We start from the raw sequence: 25,774 nt of genomic DNA, 5'->3' as shown, positions 1-25,774 counted from the left end.
ATTATAATATTTTACAGAAGAGGGAGATTATTTGTGCGTTGCACACGTAGGCGTGATCAATGCTGTGGGCTTTATTTATTTTTTGACTTCTTTAACTTGACTTGTGACTAAAACCACTTCATATTCATGTGAGTACTGCACATGTATCCAATTTAGAAGTAACTATGTTTTTTTTAATATATTGATATGTTTTAAGAATATTTACATAACAGCATGTGGGTTTTGCTAGGAATGAGCTAGTTCATCAGAAACTTCCTTCACCATGGAGTGCAGTCTAGTTTAGTCCGCTAGAAATTAGCTTGGTAGCTAGCTAATTTAGTTGTCTGATTAATCAGGCTGTAATAGACAATTACTTGGTATAGTATATAGCTAACTAGTTAGCAAAACTACAGCCTCAAACGAATGCCTACAAAATAGTGTGAATGTTCTTTACAAGCCAGAATGTTGAATATAATTACATTCACTTGCTATACCGGTTTTCTGTGCGGTTTGTCAAAAATATTGTTTACCCGACATTTTACTGAGCTGGTAGTTATATGGTTCGGTTCAGCATCGAGATAAAGTTCGTTTTATGTGGGATATTAGGTTCTCTCGTCTAACTATTTAACCAAGCATGCCATGAAAATTGTATATTCCGAATAAAAAAAAAAGTTAAGATTGAAATTCGAATTAAAATGAAACAATGAAAAATTCACACACAAAAAAGTATGTAAATATTCTCCATCCACCCCGATTCAGAATGGCCAATGTAAAATGACCTAGAGTACCACAGTATAAATCATAATACACATGAAACCTTGCTGTCAAAGGGAAATGGTTCCAATCGTTTTTTTCTACCATTATTTTTTTCCCATAGGGGATTTTAGAAACACTTAAAATAAGGGCTGTGTTTTGTGTAGGCTTACCCTGGCGTGACGTTTTGATAACTGTTTAAATCTCTCTCAGACAATATTACTTTTATCAATATAAGGGATTTGTAGTCTTGCAAGATGTCTACTTTGACGTTAACTAGGATTTTTAAAATCTGAAAGTAAATAGATCCGAATACATTAATAGTCACCTTGTCCGTGAGAGATTTGTATGTTTATCAAAACGTCATGCCAGGTTAAGCCTACATGAAACACAGACCTTATTTTAAGGGATTCTAAAATGAATGTTGGAAAAACGATTGGAACTATTTCCACAGACAACAGAGTACGTTTTTAAAATGTAATTTTATTTAACATTCTGGCTTGTAAGGAACATTTACACAATTTTTGCAGGCATTTGTTTCAGGTTGTATATACCAATTACTTGTGTATTACAGCCTGATTAATCAGACTAGTTAGCTAGCTGCTTCAGCCATGCTGCTAGCAACTTTCTTGTGTTGGACAATAAAAGTTGGTAAAACTGGCCTGCATGAAGTTTATTTATAATAAACTTAATGCATGCCTTATAACTATCTGCCTTGCATATACCTATATTAATTATGAACTCATGCATGTAATCCATTTTTTTTTTCTGGATTTGGGCATACGAACTAAATCCTCCATCCATTTTCCTGAGAACAGTACTGGAAAGATGAGCAGCCCTCCCAAATTGACAACCATACCTCACATTGTAAAAGAGGAGGTAGATATGATACAATATCATGCACATTGTGTGGTGTAAATGACAATATTACAATAGTCTCTTGGTTTAGTTATATCACATTACTCAACGGTATTCTCTTCAGGTCATTGCGTCTGGGAAATGGTTGAAACTTGAGAAGACCACCTATGTGGACCCTGTTGGAAACACAAGGTATGGAACAGCTCAATGAGTTCCATAAGCGACTTTTGATGAACACTTTTTTCCCCTTCTCCGTTTTACAATTCATTTTTTTCTTTCAATAGAACTTGGGAGACTACGAAAAGGACAACCAGACAGGCCAATGCAGCAGATGGTGTGTGTACATACATTTCATACTGATGGATAAGCAGTGACATTATAGAAATTGATTCCTGAGTTATATTCCAGGTGTGGGGATCATCGCCCTTCTGAAGAGGACCCTCCATAAAGACTGCGTTGTCATGGTGAAGCAGTTCCGTCCACCAATAGGGTGCTGTACCCTAGAGTTCCCTGCAGGTGACATGGGTTTACGGTCACATCTCAAAACTCTTTTCAGACACAGTGTATGTAGGCCTGTCATTGCTGTATTTTGTGTTCTGATATCTGTGTTTGCTGTCTATGGGTGTTTTTGCTGTTGCTCAGGTCTGATTGACGCGGATGAGAGTGCAGAGATTGCTGCTCTGCGAGAGCTGAAGGAGGAGACTGGTTACAAGGGGGAGGTGGTAGGAGTCACCCCAGGTAAGGTCTTATGAACACACACGCTCAAAACACAGTGCAGATTATGTCCATGTACCAGTTCCATCAGCGAAGACAAATTCAATATGCCTGTGATCTTCTGAGTGGCCAGTTTTACCATTGAGAATGTGAGAGTGTAGTATGATGTCAGTGACTAGTGGGGTAGTAACACACAGCAGATTACAAGTTTGAACTCCCCTTCATCCCCCCTTTCCTCTCCCCCTCCTCCTGACCTCGCAGTGACCTGCTTGGACCCTGGCCTCTCTAACTGCACCACACAGATCGTCATGGTTAACATCAATGGAGACGACCTCGAAAACACCAACCCCACACAGCAGCTGGGTAAGTTAGGGGTCACACTCTTGGAATGTTATGAATCTAGAACATGTTTTTTATTGTCAAGCTGATATGTATTGTACATGTAGTCCTGAACTTGTTCTTATTTCTCTGCTTTCCTCCCTCTTTTACTCATTTCCAGGTGATGGAGGTAAATATTATTTTCTTTCACACATTTAGTTATTTTTCCACAGTTAGAATAACATTGACCTAAATCTTATTCTGGCCTCTGTTTTACTTCCAGAATTTGTTGAAGTTCTCCTTCTACCTCTTGATGAATTCCAGAGGGAAATTGATGGTGAGCAACGATTTGAAGTTTCTTCTTAACAATAACACAATTCTTAAGTCATAATGGAATCCAATTTGAGACAGAAAGCATATTATTACTGTTATTATATGCTGCTAGTGATTACCTGAAGAGATAATATTTGCATGATCCCCCCTCCTCATACAGACCTGATGAAGAAGGAGAAGATTGTGGTGGACTCTAAGGTTTACATCTACGGCATGGGGATGTCCCAGGCCTTCTTTAAACCCAATGAACTCCGAGTGCTCAAACAGTGAGAGAAGGGTGGAGAGAGTAGACTAGATGGATGGGAATAGAGGGAGAGGGTATTAGGCTTCCGACTCCTTTTGTTGTAGTCTCTCTGTAACACTACGAATATGGACTAACCCAGGGATGAAACTGTCAACAGGGTGGCCATTTTGTGGCTTTAAGCTGTCATCTTGGGGATCAGTCCATGAGATTTATGGAGTGTTACCCTACAGCTTGTATTATCCAAGACCCACCGCCTTTATCAGTATCCTCTCTTTATATTGAGGTATGCGCCATACGTCCATGCACCTTTACCTGTCTGATAATACACATTTTTACACTGATCGGAATAGAATTTCTAAATGATAACTGATTACATACTGGAACATTCCCAACTTTCACTAACTCGACTGACTGAGCTTCACTGTAAAATAACGTTTAAAAAGGTACTGTTATAATAACGTGCCTTGAAAGATGTTACTCGCAACGGCAATACTTTTGTGCATGTCGGTGCATTTATGTTGACATCCATTAGTTCACACCAATGCTCTGTTAGACCAAGGTATAGGTGTAGATGTCTCCTTACTGGTATAAAGCTGACATGCAGCTGATCCTCACATTTTATTTAGCAATTAACAGTAATTGAATTAACTTGATGTCAATAAACATGTTATTCTTATAGCAACATGTAGGCCTACTTTTCTTTTGACTATTTTGCTATTCTCCTACTGCTGTACAAGCAAAAACACATTGAACTTGATCCTAAGTAAATTCACCAAAGAAGAAGTAGCCAATAAACGCTTAGCTTTGCTGTGTTATCAACAACAACGAATGCTAGACATTATATCAGTAATATTCAATAGTATTTAAAAAGGTGAATGTCTTCCAGCTAAATCCACAAGCGAAATTGCGGGCTAGAGTTGTTTGGGTGCTCACGCTAGCATGTAGCATATACGCTAACATTTAGAGAACCAATTTTTTTTTTTAAAGCAGGAAACGAATGATTGGACATGAGCAGGGTTTTTTTTAAATAATTTTTATTATGAACACCACCAATACAGAAATATACAAACAAGAGTACATAAACCTTACAGACAGGTGTATTACATATCAATATTCATTTTCAATTTCAATTTGTTAAATACTTTTATGGTGCGTATTGCTTTTTTGTTTTTACATTTCTGATAGAACTGAAATTCTATCTTAAATAATGTGAAAAGGGGTTTGTTCTCTGCCCACTTCATTTTATGGATAAAGAATCTTCCGTGAAAGATAAACAAATTAACAATGGAAGTTAAATCAGGGTCCATATCATTTGGATCAAAATAAAACATAATATCATAGTCTCTCAGATTAATATTAAGTCGTTTCTTTTCAAATAAAATTAACTCACTCCAAAGTCTTCTGACATAAGAACAGTCCCAAAATAAATGGTCAAGAGTTTTTGGGTCACAACCACAAAATACACATTTGTTATCAATAGCTATTTTAAATCTGTGTATAATAAAGGTCTTTACAGGATAGATTCTATGAATAAGTTTGTATGATACTTCTTTCACCTTATTAGATATACAATATTTACCAGACAACAACGAAACTTTGTTCCAGTTCACTTGTCCTAGGGCTGCATTCCAGTACATTTTAGCAGAGGGAATAGTAACATATTGACATAGTTTCCTTATATACATGTTATTACATTTATAGTTTAAAATGTAAATTCCTTCTAGTTGTATTGAGGCTACAAAATCCTCAACAGTTGCACTTGGAGTGTTGTTGTATTCTCCTACAAGAAGAATAGCACCTTTAGGGATAGCTCTAACAACAATTTGATACTCCTTAGGAGTGAATGTAACATTGTGTGTTCTCATAAATTCTGGATAATCATATAGTTGTCCATCATTATTCAATAATTGTTTAACCCAAATAATGTTGTCAAACCAGTTCTGGAAAATTAAAGACTTGTTTTTGTATTTTTGGACATCAGCAGGTGTTCTTGAAACAACATGATGGAGTCGTCCACTAAATGTAATGCTGCTTGGGTGAGGATGGTAAATGGCCATTGCTAGCTAGCCAACTACTGTAACTTGCTAATGCATGTCACCCATCTGTAAACTTAACTGTACGTTAATCGGTACGCATTTACCTCAGTACTGACCCAAAACACAGGACTGGTGTCATGAAGTTGTGTGTGAGAGTGTAGCATTGATGTAGAGATGTACTCACAGCCCTGGTGATGTTTCAGGAAAAGCCAAGCGAAGGCACTTGAGCTTAGACGAGTTTCGTGAAATTAGTAGGAGACCAGAGGGCAGCCAACACCTCACACTGCCCCACTCTGTCACTCTCAGGCACAGCAATTCATACCCCAACCCGGGGGTTGTACCCCAGAACACCCACAAAGAGAGAGGTACTGTACATTTGTGTATTATAGTTTTTTTACTCTTGAGACCTGAAGTGATGTAACATTTTGTACACATATCATTTACCTTGTCATCCCCTCCCTTTGCTCCCTCTTCTCGTTTCCCTGGATCTCAGATGCGAGTGATGACCAGCAGCAGGGGATCACTCAGTTTTTCCCCTGTGAACGGTGTGGTCAGGGTGTTCAGTCCTCAGAAAGCAGCCCTGTCCCAGGGTTCAGGTTCCATAAAACCGAGGGACTCAATGAAGAGCTCATCCCCTAAATGGAGACTGAGGAGGCACTAGCCACCCCTATGAAGGAGGAACCTGAGGATGAGAAGGTGGACTATCTGGAGGGGCTGACAACGGACATGTTTGGGGACGACAAGGAGTTTGAGCGCTGTTGGTCAGATCCAGCCCCAGCCTTTATGAATCACCATGAGGAGGAGGTGGAGGCCCTGCCTGACGCCCTCTACGGCCTCTTGGGATGTCTTTGGGCCCTGTGTGTAGTTTGTGCCCTGGAAGAAGCTGCATTACCGCTACACGAAGAAGGAGACTGACGCCGTGAAGGAGATCAACGTCATCCTGGAAACCCATAGAATCATAAAGAATAACCAGGAGAGCTTCCTCCATATAGTCGAGTAAGGACTCTTTACTTTAAACTGTTCCTTTGGGCCATTTCTGATCTATTCTGTGTGTGTGTGTGTGTTTTTTATTTTTATTTTCCAGGTTCATGGCCCAGTATAAGCCCAGTCAGAGGGTGAAGCCTGGGGCAGTGTTACAGAGTGTGAGGACACATCGTCTGTTCCCTCGTCTGAGGCCTGCATTAAAACAGACTCCCAAAAAATGGAGGGTATCGAGGGGGTACGTAGCCCCACACGTACTCTGTGATGGCGCTCCCTTCAGCCAGCGCCATCACAGAGTACCTCAGCGCCATGGCAACCATGCTGCTCGCCATGAGGAGGAACGACATCAACATCAGAAACAGGTAAAGATGGAAGTTATATAGAGATGGAAATGTACAAACAGATGGATAGACAGGCGGACATTGACGTTCTCTCTCCACCTCTGTTCTCCTTCCTTCACTCCAGGTGGCACTACATCTTCTACGTCCTTCACCTGATGGAGAACGCCCTGCCCACAGCAATAACCAATCAGAGTGGGTGAGGACTGATATCTTTCTGGAAGGAAGTATTTTGAATGAATCAGTCATAACCCGAGTCTCATGCCCAGTCCTCTTTCTCCCAGGAGAGTCCAGGTTCAGGTGACCCACAAACAGCAGATCCTCAACCACGACATCCATAGAGACCACGTGGTCAAGATCATGGCCTTCGCCGGTACCGCCAGACCGCTACTACCAACATCATGCCACAGCTGTGTTTTTACAGAAAACAAGTTAGATATAGAGTTGGTACTTTTGCTAGCATTCTCTGAATTGTCGCTAGAGGGCACCCTCTCCCTGTCAGTTCAGCTCAGTCTGTGATTCATCAGTTTAGGATGAGGATACTCTTTCTATATCGTGACAATTGTCAAATCAAACTTTGTCACATGCACCGAATACAACAAGTGTAGACTTTACTGTGAAATGCTTACTTACAAGCCCTTAACCAACAGTGCAGTTCAAGAAGAAGAAAATATTTACCAAGTAGGCTAAAATAAAAAGTAATAATAAAAAGTAATACAATAAGAATATCAATGAGGCAATATACAGGGGGCACCGGTACCGAGTCAGTGTGCGGGGGTACAGGTTAGTTGAGGTAATCTGTACATGTAGGTGGGGGTGAAGTGACTACGCATAGGTAACAAACAAACAGCGAATAGCAGCAGTGTTCGGGGGGGGGGGTGTCAATGTAAATTGTCTGGTGGCGATTTTTATGAATTGTTCAGTAGTCTAATGGCTTGGGGGTAGAAGCTGTTGAGGAGCCTTTTGGTCCTAGACTTGGCGCTCCAGTACCGCTTGCTGTGCGGTATCAGAGAAAACAGTCTATAACTTGGGTGACTGGAGTCTCTGACAATTTTATGGGCTTTCCTCTGACACCGCCTATTATATAGGTCCTGTATGGCAGGAAGCTTGGCCCCAGTGATGTACTGGGCCGTTCGCACTACCCTCTGTAGCGCCTCGCGGTCAGATGCTGAGCAGTTGCCATACCAGGCGGTGATGCAACCGGTCAGGATGCTCTCGATAGTAGAACCTAGAGAATCTGGGGACCCATGCCAAATCTTTTCAGTCTCCTGAGGGGGAAAAGGTTTTCTCATGCCCTCTTCATGACTGTCTTGGTATGTTTGAACCATGATAACTCGTTGGTGATGTAGACACCAAGAAACTTGAGACTCTCGACCCGCTCCACTACAGCCTCGTCGATGTTAATGGGGGCCTGTTCGGCCCGCCTTTTCCTGTAGTCCACGATCAGCTCCTTTGTAGAGTAGTTCAAGTGGATCCACACACACACAAATGGTCCACCCCACTTCACAAAAAAGCCCACATTGTGAGCTGTTGATTGTGCCCTATGTGTGAATGTTCCTGCTGTGAAGTAGTGTAGGGGTTAAATGTTGTTGCTGTGTTCCAGTCACAGGGAAGACCACCACCCTAATTTGGTACGCTCAGCAGAGGCCACACCTCCACATGGCCTTCAACAAGTCTGTGGCCACCCAGGCCCAGCGCTGTTTCCCCAGCAACGTGGACTGCAGGACGGTCCACTCCATGGCTTTCGGGGCCGTCTGCTTGTCTGTCGGTCTAGACCAGTTTCTGTCCGTATGTCTAGAACAGTTTTGTTCCATATGTCTGGTTGTCGTCAGTCTGTCAGTAAAGCCATTCAATCAGTTCAATCAGTCATCCAGTTGGCCATGTTCAGGTCCCTTTCCCCTCTCTCCCAGTTACCAGGAGTTGAAGAAGTTGTCTAGTAACGTGAAGCCCTTCTCTGTGGCCTGGGTGCTGCCTAAGGGCAGCGGGGGCTTCGTCAACGTCAAGGTGGTCACCCTGACCCTCAATGCCTACATGGCCTTGGCCGACACACACATCACCCGCAACCACGTACAGAAACACACATGCAATGCAACCACACATGCAACTGCAATGCAACAAGGGTAAGTGTTATACCCAAAAACCTCTCCTCCCAAAGAAACATCCAACACACACATTCACACACCAGAAAAGACACACTTCTCGAAAACACACACTTTCTCTTCTCAGAGCTTTTGGTTTGGTTCAGAGATTGCCTACATTGGAGCCACGATTCTCCAAGTGTGTAAGAAAGTGTAGAAGATTCTGGTAGGAGGAAAACAAATCAAATCTTATTTGTCACATACATATGGTTAGCAGATGTTAATGCGAGTGTAGCGAAAATGCTTGTGCTTCTAGTTCCGACCATGCAGTAATATCTAACAAGTAATCTAACCTAACAATTTCACAACAACTACCTTATACACACAAGTGTAAAGGAATGAATAAGAATAGGTACAAAAAAATATATGAATGAGTGATGGCCGAACGGCATAGGCAAGATGCAGTAGATGGTATAGAGTACAGTATATACATATGTGTTACGAGAATTTTGTTCTCAATGTTCTTAAACTGAACTTCAATTAAACTACTCAGTCTGCAAACCCAGAGTTTGTAAGATTCTAGTTGAATGAAACAGACCCGAGTCACAGCTTACAATAATCAGAAAGTTTATTCACGAGAGCTCTAAAAATCATACAATGCACATTTGGTTATATACCTCACATTTGGTCATCAATGCCCCTCTTCTCCTAACACTATCAATACTATTTACCAGTCTTCTCCTACACATTCATTGCTTATCATATCCTGCCACATGTTACACAATTTACTGCAAATCTAACGGTTTCTCCCCTCCCTGGTTGGGGAGACCTCTTTTCCTGTTATCAGTTTCACAGTGGTCACAAGTTGTCTGCCACAGTTCCTTGTCTGTTAACAGTTCCTTTTTTCCTATGTACACACTGTCTCGCCTATACTGCTAAATGGCAAAGTCTTAACAGGAAAGGAGGCAGGGCAGTGGGAAGATGGCAGTGCAGTGGGAGGCGAGTTATAAGTGGATCGAGAATTCAATGAGGCCTTTGGGAAGAAGGGCTTACATTTTGTGCACTTAAACGTCCGAAGCCTACTACCGAAGATTGATGAGATACGCCTGTTGGTTTGCAAATCAGAGATGGGTGTCTTATGTTTTACTGAGACATGGTTGGATTCATCTGTTTGTGACTCAAAAATTGAGATAAGTAATTACTCTGTTGTCAGGAAGGATCGGAATCGGAACGGTGGGGGAATATGTGCGTTTGTAAGATCAGACATTGCTTTTAACGTCAGATCAGATTTAAACGCTGATCTGTAGATTGTCTGGCTGGATATCTGCCTTCCCAAAACCAAGCCGATTTTGTTGGGGGTGTGTTATAGGCCGCCCAAGCAGAATGCATTCTATGAAGGTCTTGAAATTGTGTTGTCAAACTGTAATGATTCGCTGTTGAAGGAAATAATTTTGTTAGGGGTTTTCAATACTGATGTCTGCGAAAAGAATAGCCCAACCCACAATGTATTTATGCACTTTTGTAGATCACTTGCTCTGACCCAAATTATAAAAGATCCCACCAGGATATGTGAAACAGTGCAAAGTACAATTGACTTAATATTGGTGTCTGATAAATCTAAAATATCGCAGAGTGGAGTAATAGTCTATGGAATCAGTGATCATTTTATTACATTTTGCACAAGGAGGATTTTTAAAGATATATTTAAGTGTCACAAAACCGTTAGAATCAGAGGACTCAAAAAATACTGTGTAGAAAAGTTTAGGGAGGAAGAGGGTAAAATTGACTGGTCACCTGTGCTAGATAGTGTAGGGGTAGACAGTGCCTTGGAAGCCTTTAAATGTAGATTCCTTGATGTGGTGAATGTGATGGCTCCCATTAGACGGGTCAGGGTAAAGCAGAGATCTAGCCTTTGGTTTAATCATGAGATTCTAGAATCTATCCAAGCAAGGAATAAGGCCTTTAAGAAATGTAAGAACTCTCAAGAGCAGGATGATTTTGTCCTATATAAACATCCCAGAAATGAAGCACAGAGCAGGATGGATGAAGCTAAGAGGGGTTACTTTGCTGAGAAAATAATTGAAAACAAAAATGACCCTAAAAAGCTTTGGAAATCATTTAAGGAACTAGGCTGTAGTAGTACTACCAAAAACAAACTAAACAGTATTGGACTGAACATCAAAGGGGAGATGGTATATGAAAAGGCAGAGATTGCCAATGAATTCAACTCTTTTTTTACTTCTGTTGCCAGCAAGCTGGTTAGCAAGCTGCCCACCAGTTCTGGTTTGTATGGAAGCAACCAAGTCAAGAAGTATTATGTAGAGTTAGGGGTTCAGCCAAACTCTTTTTCTTTTGCAAAGGTAGCAACAGCCAAAATAGTCAGTATGCTGGCAGAGCTTAAATGCTCCAAAGCCACAGGCCTGGATAATATTCCTGCAAGGTTTCTAATAGATTCTGTTGAGCAAATTGTCCCGAGTATTACACATATTGTTAATCTCTCTCTTGAACAAGGCACCTTTCCCAGGGACATGAAACAAGCTAAAGTTATACCTCTGTATAAGAAGGGGATAAAGTCTGACCCTGGGAATTATAGGCCTGTATCTATCCTCTGTGTCAAAGATCCTGGAGAGAATTGTACATGAGCAAATGTATGAATATGTTAACAAACAGGGTCTAATGTATGATTTTCAGTCGGGTTTTAGAAAAACATATTCTACTGATTCATGTCTACTTTACTTGACTGACTTCATCAAGAAAGAGATTGATGAGGGAAATCTGTGTGGAATGGTACTGCTTGACCTACAGAAGGCCTTTGATACAGTTAACCACTGTCTCCTAATCTTCAAACTGGAGGCACTGGGGTTAAGCAGTATCCCTCTAGGCTGGGTAAAGTCCTATTCATCAGGAAGGGAGCGAGTAGTAGAGGTTAATGGTTCACTGTCTCAGGCAAAACCAATGAGTTGTGGCGTTCCGCAGGGGAGCGTGCTTGGGCCTCTGCTGTTTTTATTGTATATTAATGATATGAAAGATGCTTGTTCTTGCCGTCTTTTTCTTTATGCGGATGACTCTACACTTCTGGTGTCTCACAAAAGTAAAACTATGTTGGAGAGCATACTTAGCACAGAGCTTACTAACATTAGCAAATGGCATGGAGATAATAAGTTAGCTCTGCACTTAGGGAAAACTGAAGCAATTATTTTTGGATCCACACCTAAATTGTGTAGGTTGTCTGAAATCAGAGTGGAGTTAGGGGGTGAGGTGCTGACTACTAAAACCTCTGTTAGCTACTTGGGATGTATCCTTGATGGAAGCTTGGGAGGTGTGAGCATGGCCAATAAGGTGCTAGGGAAGGTTAATGCCAGGATTACGTTTTTAGCTAGAAAGTCCAAGCTGCTTGATAAGGACTCCATGAAAGTGCTAGCTACTGCCCTCATTCAATGCCATTTTGACTATGCTAGTACTTCCTGGTTTGGGGGCTTATCTAAACTTATGAAGGGGAAGCTCCAGATAGCCCAGAATAAGTTGATCAGGGTAGTTTTGAAGATGAGTCCACGTACTCACATAGGCAGGAGCTGCTTTCAGGAACTGAACTGGCTGCCTGTTGAGGCTAGGGTGTCCCAGATTAGACTAGGTTTGGTTTACAGGAGTATTTATGGTCCTGCGCCCAGATATTTAAGTGATTACTTTCCTCGTGTTAGGGATGCACACAATCACAGCACCAGATCAGGTGTTGCTGATGTGTTCTTATATAGGTCCAGGAGTAATGCTGGGAAAGGTACTTTCTTGTATACTGGAGCCTCAGAATGGAATGAGTTGCCTCTGCCTATTAAAACAATGTCCTCTCTGGACAGTTTTAAAAATAAAATAAAAATATGTTTGATGTCCTCTGTGCCCATATGAATAACCCCTATGATGTAACTGGAATGATGGGATAGATGTTCTTCTTTTATGTTTTTGTTTTATTATTTCACTGCCGTACTGTGTTCGATCTTGTATAGCCATCTTGTCTCAAGAGGACCACAATGGAAATAAGTCCCAGACTTTATTGTGTGTTATCCTCGATGATTTTATTCATGTGCATGTATGACTTTTAAGTTTTATGTGTGCTTGTTTTTTTTAAATGGTCGAATTAATAAACTAAACTAAATTAACTTGTCCTATGCACACACATTAAAGAATTCTAGTCTTATGATTAAAATACATTTCACTCCATTATACAGTGACAGGGTAGAATACTTTTAGTCATTATCTTAACATTACCTTAAACATAAATAATTTAGTCATTATCTTACCATTAATTTAAACATATAAATCATATGAATTTCTATTATATCAATATGAGATGAGTAATGTAGGGTATGAAAACATTATATAAAGTGTCGTTGTTTAAAGTGGCTAGTGATACATTTAATTACATCAAGATGGCAAGATGCAGTAGATGGTGAGTGAAGGAACACAGGACTCTAATGACAGTTAAAGGCCTGGTGCAGTCAAATCCTTTTTTCCTGTGTTTTGTATCATATTGTACAACAGCTTATATTTTACAGCCAACACTGTAAAAGTGGCAATTTAAAAAAATCAGTGTTATTTCCTGGCCCACTACATTAATGTTGGTTTCCTGGCCCACTACGTTAACGTTGGTTTCCTGGCCCACTACATTATTAACGTTGGTTTCCTGGCCCACTACGTTAACGTTGGTTTCCTGGCCCACTACATTATTAACGTTGGTTTCCTGGCCCACTACGTTAACGTTGGTTTCCTGGCCCACTACGTTAAATTTGGTCGTACTGAGATACTGATTAAAAGATTCCTCAATCTGCCATTGGCACCCATTCAAATTATCCTCAAGGTTGCCTCGTCCAATCTTGTTCATTCTCTTAAATGAAATACCATGTCTGTTTTCTCATTAGCTGGGAATGTTGTTTGAAATGTCCAATGCAACATGCTTTGGTGATATCGTTATCAACCTACTGCATACCCGTTCAAAATATAAAAAAGTGTTCTATTAGCATGCTAAAACTCATTAATACAGACTGGTAGAATAGCTAGCCATCGCTAGCATTCACTGGTTGAAGTTTAAGTAACTTTTGAGTGTAATGTAGTTGACTGGTGACTATGACATGAATATACACTTAGTAGCTAGTTTATTTGGTACACCCATCTAATACCTGGTCAGACCCCCCTTTGCCTCCAGAACATCCTGAATTCTCTGGGGGGTGGAAACATTGCTCACTTGGTATCAAGGACCTAACGTGAGCAAGGAAAACATTACCCACACCATTATACCACCGCCACCAACCTGTACTGTTGATACCAGGCACTATGGGGCCATGGACACATGCTGCTTACGCCAAATCCTGACTCAGCCATCAGCGTGACACAACAGGAACCTGGATTCGTCAGACCAGGTGATGTTTTTCCACTCCTCAATTGTCCACTGTTGGTGATTGCGTGCCCACAAAAGCCACTTCTTGTTTCTGAGATACTGGAACTGGCACACCTGGCACCAACGATCATACCACGCTCAGTCTCTTAGGTCACTCGTTTTGCACATTCTAACGTTCAATCGAACAGTAACTGAATGCCGCAATGACTGTCTGCCTATTTTATGTCGCAAGCCAAGGCAACTCATCTCACTGTCTGTAGGAGCAAACCATTTTCATGAACGGGGTGGTGTACCTAATAAACTGATTCACAACGTTTGGACAGGAGCTATAATCCAAATTTAAACTGTGTGTCCTTATTGCTTGAATTCAGGTTTGGCTGCACTGGTTTCAAATGGGGAAAGATTGCTTCTGTGATTTTTGTTGATAACGTCACTTTCCCGGGTGGAGTTTTGGCTTGCCTGGTAACATCACCAGGCGGGATACATGAATATAATAACAAATAGAGTTCCAAACCTCTCGGCTAAAAACAGCTAGTTTTCAGATGACATATCCCTACCATTAGACCCCTCTGCTCGGGGATTGATCCACACTGGTTAATTAATGCACCGCTTTGGTGCCCTTCCCTCCCAACTCGGACAGCAACATTCTTGCTTGAAAAATATTTTTTTTTGCTAAAAAGGTATTTGTTTCTTCGTGACCATTTTAATGTAAAACTATTATAGTAAGGACCTAATTGTTACCCAGAAATTACTTGAAATGAGAACGGCTACATTGGACCTTTTTAAAGGTTGACTCAGCAAAATTACGTTGCGTTACGTAAGATGCAAGAGTTCGCGCTCACACCTTCACACACAGCATCTTCGCATGGGTTCAATTTGTGTTCTTAGAGCCTGGTAGGTATGGGACCAAAACAAAGGGGTTTAGCTTCGCGCTTTTTCGCTCTAAGTTGTCGCTGAAAGTGACCCACTATGTTGACTTCGTGCACCTACTTCATATTGCTAGGTCTAAAGTAGATTTTCTGAATGATGTAAACATGCCTGTAAAATATCCATGGTGTTCCATGACTACTGTGTTCTTATTTTGTTCATTTGGTTCTGTTTAGATCCGTTTGCTTTAAAGGGAAGATTGCAGAATTAAGTTGCTATTAAACATTCTGATTTGTTTCATCCTTCAAACAAAGTCCCAATACAACATATCACGTTACATTTGTATTTTTTGAGAATTGTATATTTTACTTGACAGAAGATATGTCGGAAAAGTGACCTAAAGGGGAGCACTACACGAGTAGGTGTGAAGCCACTGTTCACATAAGACGGTGAAGACCGACATCATACGGATGAGTCCTATTGTGATACATTTTTTTGTGGGGTAATGTAACCACTTATACAGCTCCCAGGCTTTTAGCATAGCTCCTTTTATATCCCTGATTTCCCTGACCAGCTAACCACGAGCAGCCTTGAAACACATCACATATAAGCAGTTCAGCACATCAGTATTTATCCTACTGTTGAACAAAATCAAGATAAACCTTTACCATCACAATAGATATTGAACGTCTATATGTAACCGATGTGAAATGGCTAGCTAGTTGGCGGTGGTGCGCTCTAAATAGCGTTGAGACCTTGAAGTAGTTGTTCCCCTTGCTCTGCAAGGGCCGCGGCTTTTGTGGCGTGGTGGGTAGCGATGCTTCGTGGGTGTCAGTTGTCTATGTGTGCAACTTGGAAAATTCCAGAAAATTATGTCATGGCTTTAGAAGCTTCTGATAGGCTTATTGACATAATTTGAGTCAATTGGAGGTGTACCTGTGGATGTATTTCAAGGCCTACCTTCAAACTCAGTGCCTCTTGCTTGACATCATGGGAAAATCATAAGAAATCAGCCAAGACCTCAGGAAAAAAATTGTAGACCTGGTTCATCCTTGGGAGCAATTTCCAAATGCCTGAAGGTACCACGTTCATCTGTACAAACAATAGTACGCAAGTATAAACACCATGGGACCACGCAGCCGTCATACCGCTCAGGAAGGAGACGCGCTCTGTCTCCTAGAGATGAACGTACTTTGGTGCGAAAAGTGCAAATCAATCCCAGAACAACAGCAAAGGACCTTGTGAAGATGCTAGAGGAAACGGGTACAAAAGTATCTATATCAACAGTAAAATGAGTCCTATATCGATATAACCTGAAAGGCCACTCAGCAAGGAAGAAGCCACTGCTCCAAAACCGCCATAAAAAAGCCAGACTACGGTTTGCAACTGCACATGGGGACAAAGATTGTACTTTTTGGAGAAATGTCCTCTGGTCTGATGAAACAAAAATATAACTGTTTGGCCATTATGACCATCGTTATGTTTGGAGGAAAAAGGGGGATGCTTGCAAGCCGAAGAAAACCATCCCAACCGTGAAGCACGGGGGTGGCAGCATCATGTTGTGGGGTGCTTTGCTGCAGGAGGGACTGGTGCACTTCACAAAATAGATGGCATCATGAGGTAGGAAAATTATGTGGATATATTGAAGCAACATCTCAAGACATCAGTCAGGAAGTTAAAGCTTGGTCGCAAATGGGTCTTTCAAATGGACAATGACCCCAAGTATACTTCCAAAGTTGTTGCAAAATGGCTTAAGGACAACAAAGTCAAGGTATTGGAGTGGCCAGCCCTGACCTCATCCTATAGAAAATTTGTGGGCAGAACTGAAAAAGCGTGTGTGAGCAAGAAGGCCTACAAACCTGACACCAGCTCTGTCAGGAGGAATGGGTCAAAATTCACCCAACTTATTGTAGGAAGTTTGTGGAAGGCTACCCGAAATGTTTGACCCAAGTTAAACAATTTAAAGGCAGTGCTACCAAATACTAATTGAGTGTATGTAAACTTCTGACCCACTAGGAATGTGATGAAAGAAATAAAAGCTGAAATAAATAATTCTCTACTATTATTCTGACATTTCACGTTCTTAAAATAAAGTGGTGATCCTAACTGAACTAAGACAGGGACTTTTTTACTAGGATTAAATGTCAGGAATTGTGACAAACTGAGTTTAAATGTATTTGGCTAAGGTGTATGTAAACTTCCGACTTAGATTCGTGTAAGTGGGCCAGTTCGTTTTGCATGGCCCGGTGCACTTAGCTGGCAAGCATCGTTTTTTTATCACTCTTCCACTGTTGGTAGCAATCGTTTAGGGGGAAATTGAGTCCCGGATATGACAGAAGCGCCAGGTGTTTCTCTGGCCCAGTCTACCCGCCGTACTATCCTCACGAAGTGTTTTATTCCCATCTTCTCGCATTTCGACCAAACATGTATGCCGGGGTTGTGCCGAAAATCTCCCCCGACAGAATTCTGCCCCCCCCTTCCAATTTCCTTAATTTTGTGGCTAGAGTCAAATACTTTCTATAGAACAAACTGGACGTCAGGATAGACAACCGAAATTAATAATTAATGTATGTGCGTTATTAAACATAGAGGTACGGGCGACATGGGCAGCCGCCCTTGGCGGCATCTTGCCGGGGGCGCAACGGGGCGGGAGCTGAACGGGGGTTCGCCCAGGGTGCCATACAAGCTAGAACCGCCACATACACTTAAAACAAATAGCCAAACCGAAAACTACTAAGATCAGTGAAATGTAGGCTAAACTGACAACGGAGTGAAGGGCAGAAATCTCAACTAGCAAGGAAGTCGCAGAAATGAGGAACGCGAAGGGGGGGAGAATTCTGGCAGGGGGAGATTTAAGGCACAACACCGGTAAACAGCGGTTGTAGTTCACTGCCGCCACCACCAGGCTGTTCCATTCTTGACATCAAATATGCAATATATTGTTGGTATGAGTTTTTGATCAATGTAACTCAAATGGAGAAAATAGTGTGTGTGTATAACATTTTTTTATACATTTTTGCATAAAGACCGTTTTAGATGGAATATCATCAATCTACATTGTTAGATTTGTGTAAATATATAGTGCAACCTGCCCTTTAGTGTGTGTGTGTCCATCCCCAGGCTGTGTGCAGGGTAAGACTGTGGACTTGCTGTGTCCCCTGGGGTTGAGTCCTGGCCGGGGCAAGTTAGCAGTACTGTCTTTCTCTAACACCTCTGTGTTCGACCAAGCTGTCTGACTCACCGACGCCAACCCCCGCTGTAGGCTGCACATCGTAGGGGTGAGTGTCCACACACACACACACACACACACAATGTGTTTGGGTCTTGTGTAAGACATGTATTTTCCACTCCAGGGAGTGAAGAATTGTGGGCTGAACAGAATCATGGGCATTTGGGTTCTGATGCAGCCAGAAAACAACCGCTCTCGAGGTGAGTGGTGCACACACTGCCCCTTGCCTCAGTTCTGCAATTCTAATACAAGTGAATTAGTATGTTGTACCTATGTGACATCTGTTTTTGGTTAGACAGTATCCTGCCTTGGCTCTCTCAATGCTCATTGTTTTATTGGTTGGGTCTTTTGTGTCAATAGGTTTAGCTCTACCCTGCAGTGTAACTAGCTCTCTCCCTTTTTAAACATGCTCCCTTCTCTCTCTGTTCTCTAGTCATCAAGGACAGCTTCATCCATAGGTTCACCCAGCAGAGTCTGGGGGGCTACTTTGGGCTGAAGAGTTATGCTAAAAACACAGAAGACCATGAGTTGGAGGGCAAACTCTCCATGGTCGAGAAATACAACAGCCGCATCCCTGAGCTGGTGGAACGCCTCTACGGCTGCACAGAGAGAGAGGCCCAACACGCAGGTACACACACAGTTACATACTGTACACACACACTGTATAGACACACATACACACAGGTACATACTGCACATGCACACACACACAAACATACACACAAGTACAGTACATGCCACCACACACACACACACACAGAGTTATGAATTGCTGTATATGTATTTGAGAGTCTGATCTTTCTCATTTGTCTCAACTCTCCCCTGCTCTTTCTCTTTTTCTCTCTCAGATTTTATCCTGGGGACAGTCCATAAGTCAAAGGGTCTGGAGTTTGACACGGTGGTTATCACTGATGATTTTGCTAAGGTACCCTGTGCCGCCCACAACTTACCCAGACTTTCCAGCTGCTCAGGAGGTGTGTGTGTGTGTGTGCAATCATTAGGCAATCAAACCTATCCAAATACCAACTCTTATCTAAGGCCAAGGACTGTTTGCATTGGTCCACGGCCTACGCCCAATCAGAACATTGGTTAATGTATTACAGTCCAGATTATAGTACCAATGTTTGCTAGTGGCTGACTCCACTGTTTTCTCCCTCGTCCTCGGGGTGACATCCCAGACGATGAGTGGAACCTGCTGTATGTGGCGGTGACACGGGCCAAGAGCTCTCTGGTCATCACCAAGAACATCACCAACATCCTCACACTGGCTGGAGTGAGAGCACTGATCACTGGAGGCTGGTGAGTGGAGGACGGCTCATAATAATGGCTGGAATGGAGTGTATTTGAATGGTATGAAACACCTGGAAACCATGTTTGATTCCATTTAGGCCATTATTATGAGTCGTCCTCCCCTCAGCAGCCTCCACTGGCACTGACCCGCTCCACTACACTCCATCCCTCTTCACTTGTCTCTCACTCTCTATTCTTCCACTCCACCCCCCTCTACCCCTCCATAATACTCTCCATCACTCTCTAACACACTCCTTCGCTATATATATATATATATATATATATATATATATATATATATATATATATATATATATATAGCTATATACTTCCTCTCTCCTATTCCCAGTCTCTTTCTTTCTTTTATGTGTGTTCTTTCTCAAACACCGTCTCAGATCACAGAGAAATGTACAAGCTGTTCATTGAAGCAGGATGTTGTGGTAATGTAATTATGAGAAAGCCTCATTCCTCTTTGGGTGGCATTTATGTGACGCAAATGAGCACGTCACTGTGCAAGTGAATGTGTTCCAATTTAATTTGTGTTCTGTGAAAGCCTCCTCCCATAGCCTGGTGGTCTAGTCTGTGTTGTTAGCCAACCCTCTGTGTGTATGGCTTGACAGTGATTGGAAAGTAGGAAACACTACAGCACGTACAGTATGGGACCAAGGTTCAAAAAGCTTCTCAGAGCAGGAGTGCTGATCTAGGGCCAGGTCCACCTGTCCATATCATTATTTTCCTTGTGCGCTAAAATGCTAAACTGATCCTAGATCAGCACTCCTATTCTGAGACGCTTTGTCTCCTGAGGACAAGAGTTAACCCCCCCGCCGCTGCTCCGTGCGGGAGTATCATAACCACATCATGCCCGACTGGCCTCTCGCCATGTGCAAGCTGCCACTCAAATACGTAAGGCCCCGCTTCCTCCTCCCCGCCACAATACCACATTCTGATTTGCAATGTCTCTCAACCAGACCTGCTCATTTCAGATAGGTGTGTGTGTAGGAGTTCTAGAAAAATTGCCCACATTCTGCGAACAGCTAACCAGTCAGGCCTGTTAGCCAACTGTAATACCAAGTCAGTCGGTCAGAGGGCACTTACTGGGAAATCATGTTATCCCTGTTACATTTAGTGTGCCTGAGCTGTGCTGAGGCGGTAAATGTTAAGTCATAAAAGGGATTCATTACATACAGCTGATTGTAGTTGAGATGGTGAACTCCTTTTCATTCACAAAGCTTGTATGTACAGTGAGGGGAAAAAAGTATTTGATCCCCTGCTGATTTTGTACGTTTGCCCACTGACAAAGAAATTATCAGTCTATAATTTTAATGGTAGGTTTAATTGAACAGTGAGAGACAGAATAACAACAAAACAATCCAGAAAAACACATGTCAAAAATGTTATAAATTGATTTGCATTTTAATGAGGGAAATAAGTATTTGACCCCCTCTCAATCAGAAAGATTTCTGACTCCCAAGTGTCTTTTATACAGGTAACGAGCTGAGATTAGGAGCACACTCTTAAAGGGAATGCTCCTAATCTCAGTTTGTTACCTGTATAAAAGACACCTGTCCACAGAAACAATCAATCAATCAGATTCCAAACTCTTCACCATGGCCAAGACCAAAGAGCTCTCCAAGGATGTCAGGGACAAGATTGTAGACCTACACAAGGCTGAAATGAGCTACAAGACCATCGCCAAGCAGCTTGGTGAGAAGGTGACAACAGTTGGTGCGATTATTATTATTATATTATTAAGAAACACAAAAGAACTGTCAATCTCCCTCGGCCTGGGGCTCCATGCAAGATCTCACCTCGTGGAGCTGCAATGATCATGAGAACGGTGAGGAATCAGCCCATAACTACACGGGAGGATCTTGTCAATGATCTCAAGGCAGCTGGGACCATAGTCACCAAGAAAACAATTGGTAACACACTACGCCGTGAAGGACTGAAATCCTGCCGCGTCCGCAAGGTCCCCCTGCTCAAGAAAGCACATATACATGCCCGTCTGAAGTTTGCCAATGAACATCTGAATGATTCAGAGGACAACTGGGTGAAAGTGTTGTGGTCAGATGAGACCAAAATGGAGCTCTTTGGCATCAACTCAACTCGCCGTGTTTGGAGGAGGAGGAATGCTGCCTAGGACCCCAAGAACACCATCCCCACCGTCAAACATGGAGGTGGAAACATTATGCTTTGGGGGTGTTTTTCTGCTAAGGGGACAGGACAACTTCACCGCATCAAAGGGACGATGGACGGGGCCATGTACCGTCAAATCTTGGGTGAGAACCTCCTTCCCTCAGCCAGGGCATTGAAAATGGGTCGTGGATGGGTATTCCAGCATGACAATGACCCAGAACACACGGCCAAGGCAACAAAGGAGTGGCTCAAGAAGAAGCACATTAAGGTCCTGGAGTGGCCTAGCCAGTCTCCAGACCTTAATCCCATAGAAAATCTGTGGAGGGAGCTGAAGGTTCGAGATGCCAACGTCAGCCTCGAAACCTTAATGACTTGGAGAAGATCTGCAAAGAGGAGTGGGACAAAATCCCTCCTGAGATGTGTGCAAACCTGGTGGCCAACTACAAGAAACGTCTGACCTCTGTGATTGCCAACAAGGGTTTTGCCACCAAGTACTAAGTCATGTTTTGCAGAGGGGTCAAATACTTATTTCCCTCAGTAAAATGCAAATCAATTTATAACATTTTTGACATGCGTTTTTCTGGATTTTGTTGTTGTTATTCTGTCTCTCACTGTTCAAATAAACCTACCATTAAAATTATAGACGGATCATTTCTTTGTCAGTGGGCAAACGTACAAAATCAAATACTTTCCCCCCTCACTGTATGTGACTGACTGACTCTCTGTCTCGGTGTGTTGTAGATGGATAGCTGCTTGAACTGTTCTGAGAACACACACACTCAACATGAACCTCTCCACTGATGTTGTTATGGAAAAAATACCTCTGTGTAATAGGCATTTGAACTAGCCAATTATGGACCAGAGGGTAACAGTGTGGAACAGAGTTACTCAGCCAATCTCCTAGAACCTAGAGACACTGACAACGTGGTACCCTTGATGACGATTGGCCTAGACCTGCCCCCCATGATCTCTGTTAGTCAAAAGGTGTGTTCCTTGCTGATTGGGTAAAAAATAAACAGATGTCTTCAGTCTTCAGTGTCTTCAGTCTGAGTACTTTGAGGTTAACAACATAAGCATCCTCATAAGTCATGTCCATTGTTTCCATGAAGGCACAGATGCCAATACTCTAAAGGAGACGGTAAAGACAGGTATTTATGAATTGTGGTTAGTTTGGAATGTAATTTAAAGTGTATTAGTGTTTGGAAGGAGTAAGATGACTTCACACCCGCCAACAAACTGCCATATAAGGAATAGGTACCTTTTGGGATGGGGCCTGTGGCTGTGTTCGAGAGGATCAAAACCTGCAATGTATCATGGGTAAATTGACTGAGTAACAGATCTACACATAATAATGAGTCGTTATCTATGATGCAAGGTGATTTGTAGATCAGTAACTCGGCAGTCGCCTGCAGTTGTTTTGATGCTCTTGAGCATTTCTCCAATCTACCCACCTGACAAGTATGGCATATCAAGAAGCTGATTAAACAGCATGATCATTACACAGGTGCACCTTGTGCTGTGGACAATAAAAGGCCACTCTAAAATGTGCAGTTTCTTCACAACAAAATGCTACAGATGTCTCAAGTTTTGAGGGAGCGTTCAATGGCATGCTGACTGGAAGCTGTTCAGACAGAATTTAATGTTAATATCTCTGCCATAAGCAACCTCCAACGTTGTTTTAGAGAACATGGCAGTACATCCAACCGGCCTCAAAACCACAGACCACGTGTAACCACGCCAGCCCAGGATCTCCACATCCGGCTTCTTCACCTGTGGGATCGTCTGAGACCAGACACCCGGATTGCTGATGAAAATGGGTTTGCACAACTGAAGAATTTCTGAACAAACTGTCAGAAACCGTCTCAGGGAAGGAAGCTCATCTGTGTGCTTGTCGTCCTCACCAGGGTCTTGACCTGACTGCAGTTTGGCGTTGTAACTGACTTCAGTGTGAAAATGCTTACCTTCGATGGCCACTGGCATGCTGGAGAAGTGTGCTCTTCACAGATGAATCCCGGTTTCAACTGTACCGGGCAGATAACAGACGTGTGGGCGAGTGGTTTACTCATGTCAACGTTGTGTACAGAGTGCCCCATGGTGGCAGTGGAGTTATGGCATGGGCAGGCATAAGCAATGGACAATGAACACAATTGCATTTTCTCGATGGCAATTTAAATGCACAGAGATACCGTAACGAGATCCTTAGGCCCATTGTTGTGCCATTCATCCAACGCCATCACCTCATGTTTCAGCATGATAATGCACGGCCCCATGTCACAAGGATCTGTACACAATTCCTGAAAGCTAAAAATGTCCCAGTTCTTCCATGGCCTGCATACTCACCAGACATCCATTGAGCATGTTTGGGATGCTCTGGATCGACACGTACGACAGAATGTTTCAGTTCCCGCCAATATCCAGCAACTTCGCAGTCATTGAAGAGGAGGGGGTCAACATTCCGCAGGCCACAATCAACAGCCTGATCAACTATGCGAAGGAGATGTCTTGCGCTGCATGAGGCAAATGTTGGTCACACCAGATACTGACTGGTTTTCTGATCGACGCCCCTACCTTTTTTATTTTAAAGGTATTTGTGACCAACAGATGCATATCTGTATTCCCAGTCATATTAAATCCATAGATTAGGGCCTAATGAATTGACTTAAATTGACTGATTTCCTTATATGAACTGTAACTCAGTCAAATCTTTTAAATTGTTGCGTTTATATGCGTATGTCCTTAACATCACGTTTGGTCTTGCCAGAACCTGACCACTCTAGAATGAACTGTCAGACCAGTGAAACAAAGTACCATTGATCTAATGAACAGTTAATATTTAGACAGAAACCGTCTGGAAGATATAGGGGCTGTCTGGGGAATTCTGACTGTCACACAAACCTACATACAGTGGCAAGAAAAGGTATGTGAACCCTTTGGAATTACCTGGATTTCTGCATAAATTGGTTATCAAATTTGATCTGATCTTCATCTAAGTCACAACAATAGACAAACAAATAGCACACACATTATTGTATTTTAATTGTTTATATTGAATACATAATTGAAACATTCACAGTGCAGGTTAGAAAAAGTAGATCATCACGCACATTCCAACTCCTGTCATTAAATCAAGGTTGTCTGGTATGTTCCAGTGTGATCATATTTGTGCAAGAATACACTGTACAAACAAGCAGGAAGCCACTGGCACCACTAAATGTTTATTAGGGAAAGGTGCAATCTTCCCGATTTTACAATTTCAACCTCTTCGCACTGTACACAAATATAGCCCGAACTGTAATTTTCTCACATTTGCACGTACATGGATGTAACTACAAATCTTATTAAGTGTCCAAATTAAAAAACGAAGCAACTATAATACGGCAACTACTGTCTAATAATAAAACACTCAACTTACATAATACAAATAAAAAACTAACATTATGTGACCATATTTGTATATTAGCAGTTTGTTCTTAACATTTGAAAAAGGGCTTTCTTAAATTCACTGTAATTTTAATGCCCTGATTTCTACAGGTAAATTATTCCAGCCAGTTGGGCCTTTTGTATCTGAAAGATACACAGTATCTGAAAGATAAAAAAGGCCAGTTAAACAACCCTACCATGTCACAACAGAATGGATTGGCTCAGACAGATTAAGAAGGAAATAAATTCCACAAAGTAACTTAACAAGGTACACCTGTTAATTGAAATGCATTCCAGGTGACTACTTCATGAAGCTGGTTGAGAGAATGCCAAGAGTGTGATAAGCTGTCATCAAGGCAAAGGGTAGCTACTTTTCAGAATCTCAAATATAAAATATATTTTGATTTGATTAACACTTTTGTGTGATAAGCTGTCATCAAGGCAAAGGGTAGCTACTTTTCAGAATCTCAAATATAAAATATATTTTGATTTGATTAACACTTTTGTGTGATAAGCTGTCATCAAGGCAAAGGGTAGCTACTTTGAAGAATCTCAAATATAAAATATATTTTGATTTGATTAACACTTTTTTTGGTTACTACATGATTCCATATGTGTTATTTCATAGTTTTGATGTCTTCACTATTATTCTACAATATAGTAAAAAGAAAGAAACCCTGGAATGAGTAGGTGTGAAAATATTTGGCTGGTAATGTATATACAAGGAAATATAAGTTAATACATTTAAAAATAAATTGGTACCAATGCAGATGTCTTCTGTTTGGGAGTGACAGACAATTTAGTGATTCATACA

At 41.8% G+C, this 25,774-nt stretch overlaps 4 protein-coding genes across 5 annotated transcripts; all 4 read left to right on the top strand.

Moving 5' to 3' along the window:
* Window positions 1-6: 6 nt before the first annotated feature.
* On the top strand, window positions 7-3,877 carry LOC120032181 (ADP-sugar pyrophosphatase-like). The gene is made up of 10 exons (XM_038978160.1): window positions 7-128; window positions 1,551-1,611; window positions 1,715-1,782; window positions 1,875-1,924; window positions 1,999-2,106; window positions 2,233-2,328; window positions 2,566-2,667; window positions 2,804-2,812; window positions 2,906-2,959; window positions 3,116-3,877. Exons 2-10 carry the CDS (start codon window positions 1,561-1,563, stop codon window positions 3,223-3,225), a joined length of 648 nt encoding a protein of 215 aa, XP_038834088.1. The 5' UTR covers window positions 7-128; window positions 1,551-1,560; the 3' UTR covers window positions 3,226-3,877.
* A 120-nt stretch (window positions 3,878-3,997) lies between these two features.
* On the top strand, window positions 3,998-7,212 carry LOC120032183 (F-box DNA helicase 1-like). 2 transcript variants are annotated; one of them, XM_038978161.1, is made up of 4 exons: window positions 3,998-5,600; window positions 5,729-6,578; window positions 6,682-6,749; window positions 6,839-7,212. In XM_038978161.1, the coding sequence occupies exons 2-4, from the start codon at window positions 6,324-6,326 to the stop codon at window positions 7,071-7,073; spliced, it is 558 nt and encodes a 185-aa protein (XP_038834089.1). In that variant the 5' UTR covers window positions 3,998-5,600; window positions 5,729-6,323; the 3' UTR covers window positions 7,074-7,212. The 2 variants fall into 2 exon arrangements, with proteins under 2 accessions (XP_038834089.1, XP_038834090.1); XM_038978162.1 differs by having other exon boundaries at window positions 6,682-6,753.
* Window positions 7,213-7,966: 754 nt separating this feature from the next.
* Window positions 7,967-8,968, top strand: LOC120032185 (F-box DNA helicase 1-like). The gene has a single exon (XM_038978164.1). The coding sequence runs from the start codon at window positions 8,214-8,216 to the stop codon at window positions 8,676-8,678; it is 465 nt and encodes a 154-aa protein (XP_038834092.1). The 5' UTR covers window positions 7,967-8,213; the 3' UTR covers window positions 8,679-8,968.
* A 9,016-nt stretch (window positions 8,969-17,984) lies between these two features.
* On the top strand, window positions 17,985-22,541 carry LOC120032184 (F-box DNA helicase 1-like). The gene is made up of 5 exons (XM_038978163.1): window positions 17,985-18,163; window positions 18,239-18,314; window positions 18,548-18,742; window positions 18,963-19,039; window positions 22,282-22,541. The coding sequence occupies exons 2-5, from the start codon at window positions 18,269-18,271 to the stop codon at window positions 22,339-22,341; spliced, it is 378 nt and encodes a 125-aa protein (XP_038834091.1). The 5' UTR covers window positions 17,985-18,163; window positions 18,239-18,268; the 3' UTR covers window positions 22,342-22,541.
* Window positions 22,542-25,774: the final 3,233 nt, after the last annotated feature.

This window comes from Salvelinus namaycush, chromosome 38 (genome assembly GCF_016432855.1).
Source record: "Salvelinus namaycush isolate Seneca chromosome 38, SaNama_1.0, whole genome shotgun sequence".
In the NCBI taxonomy this organism is placed as follows: domain Eukaryota; kingdom Metazoa; phylum Chordata; class Actinopteri; order Salmoniformes; family Salmonidae; genus Salvelinus; species Salvelinus namaycush.
This window is presented reverse-complemented; position numbering and strand designations above follow the sequence as displayed.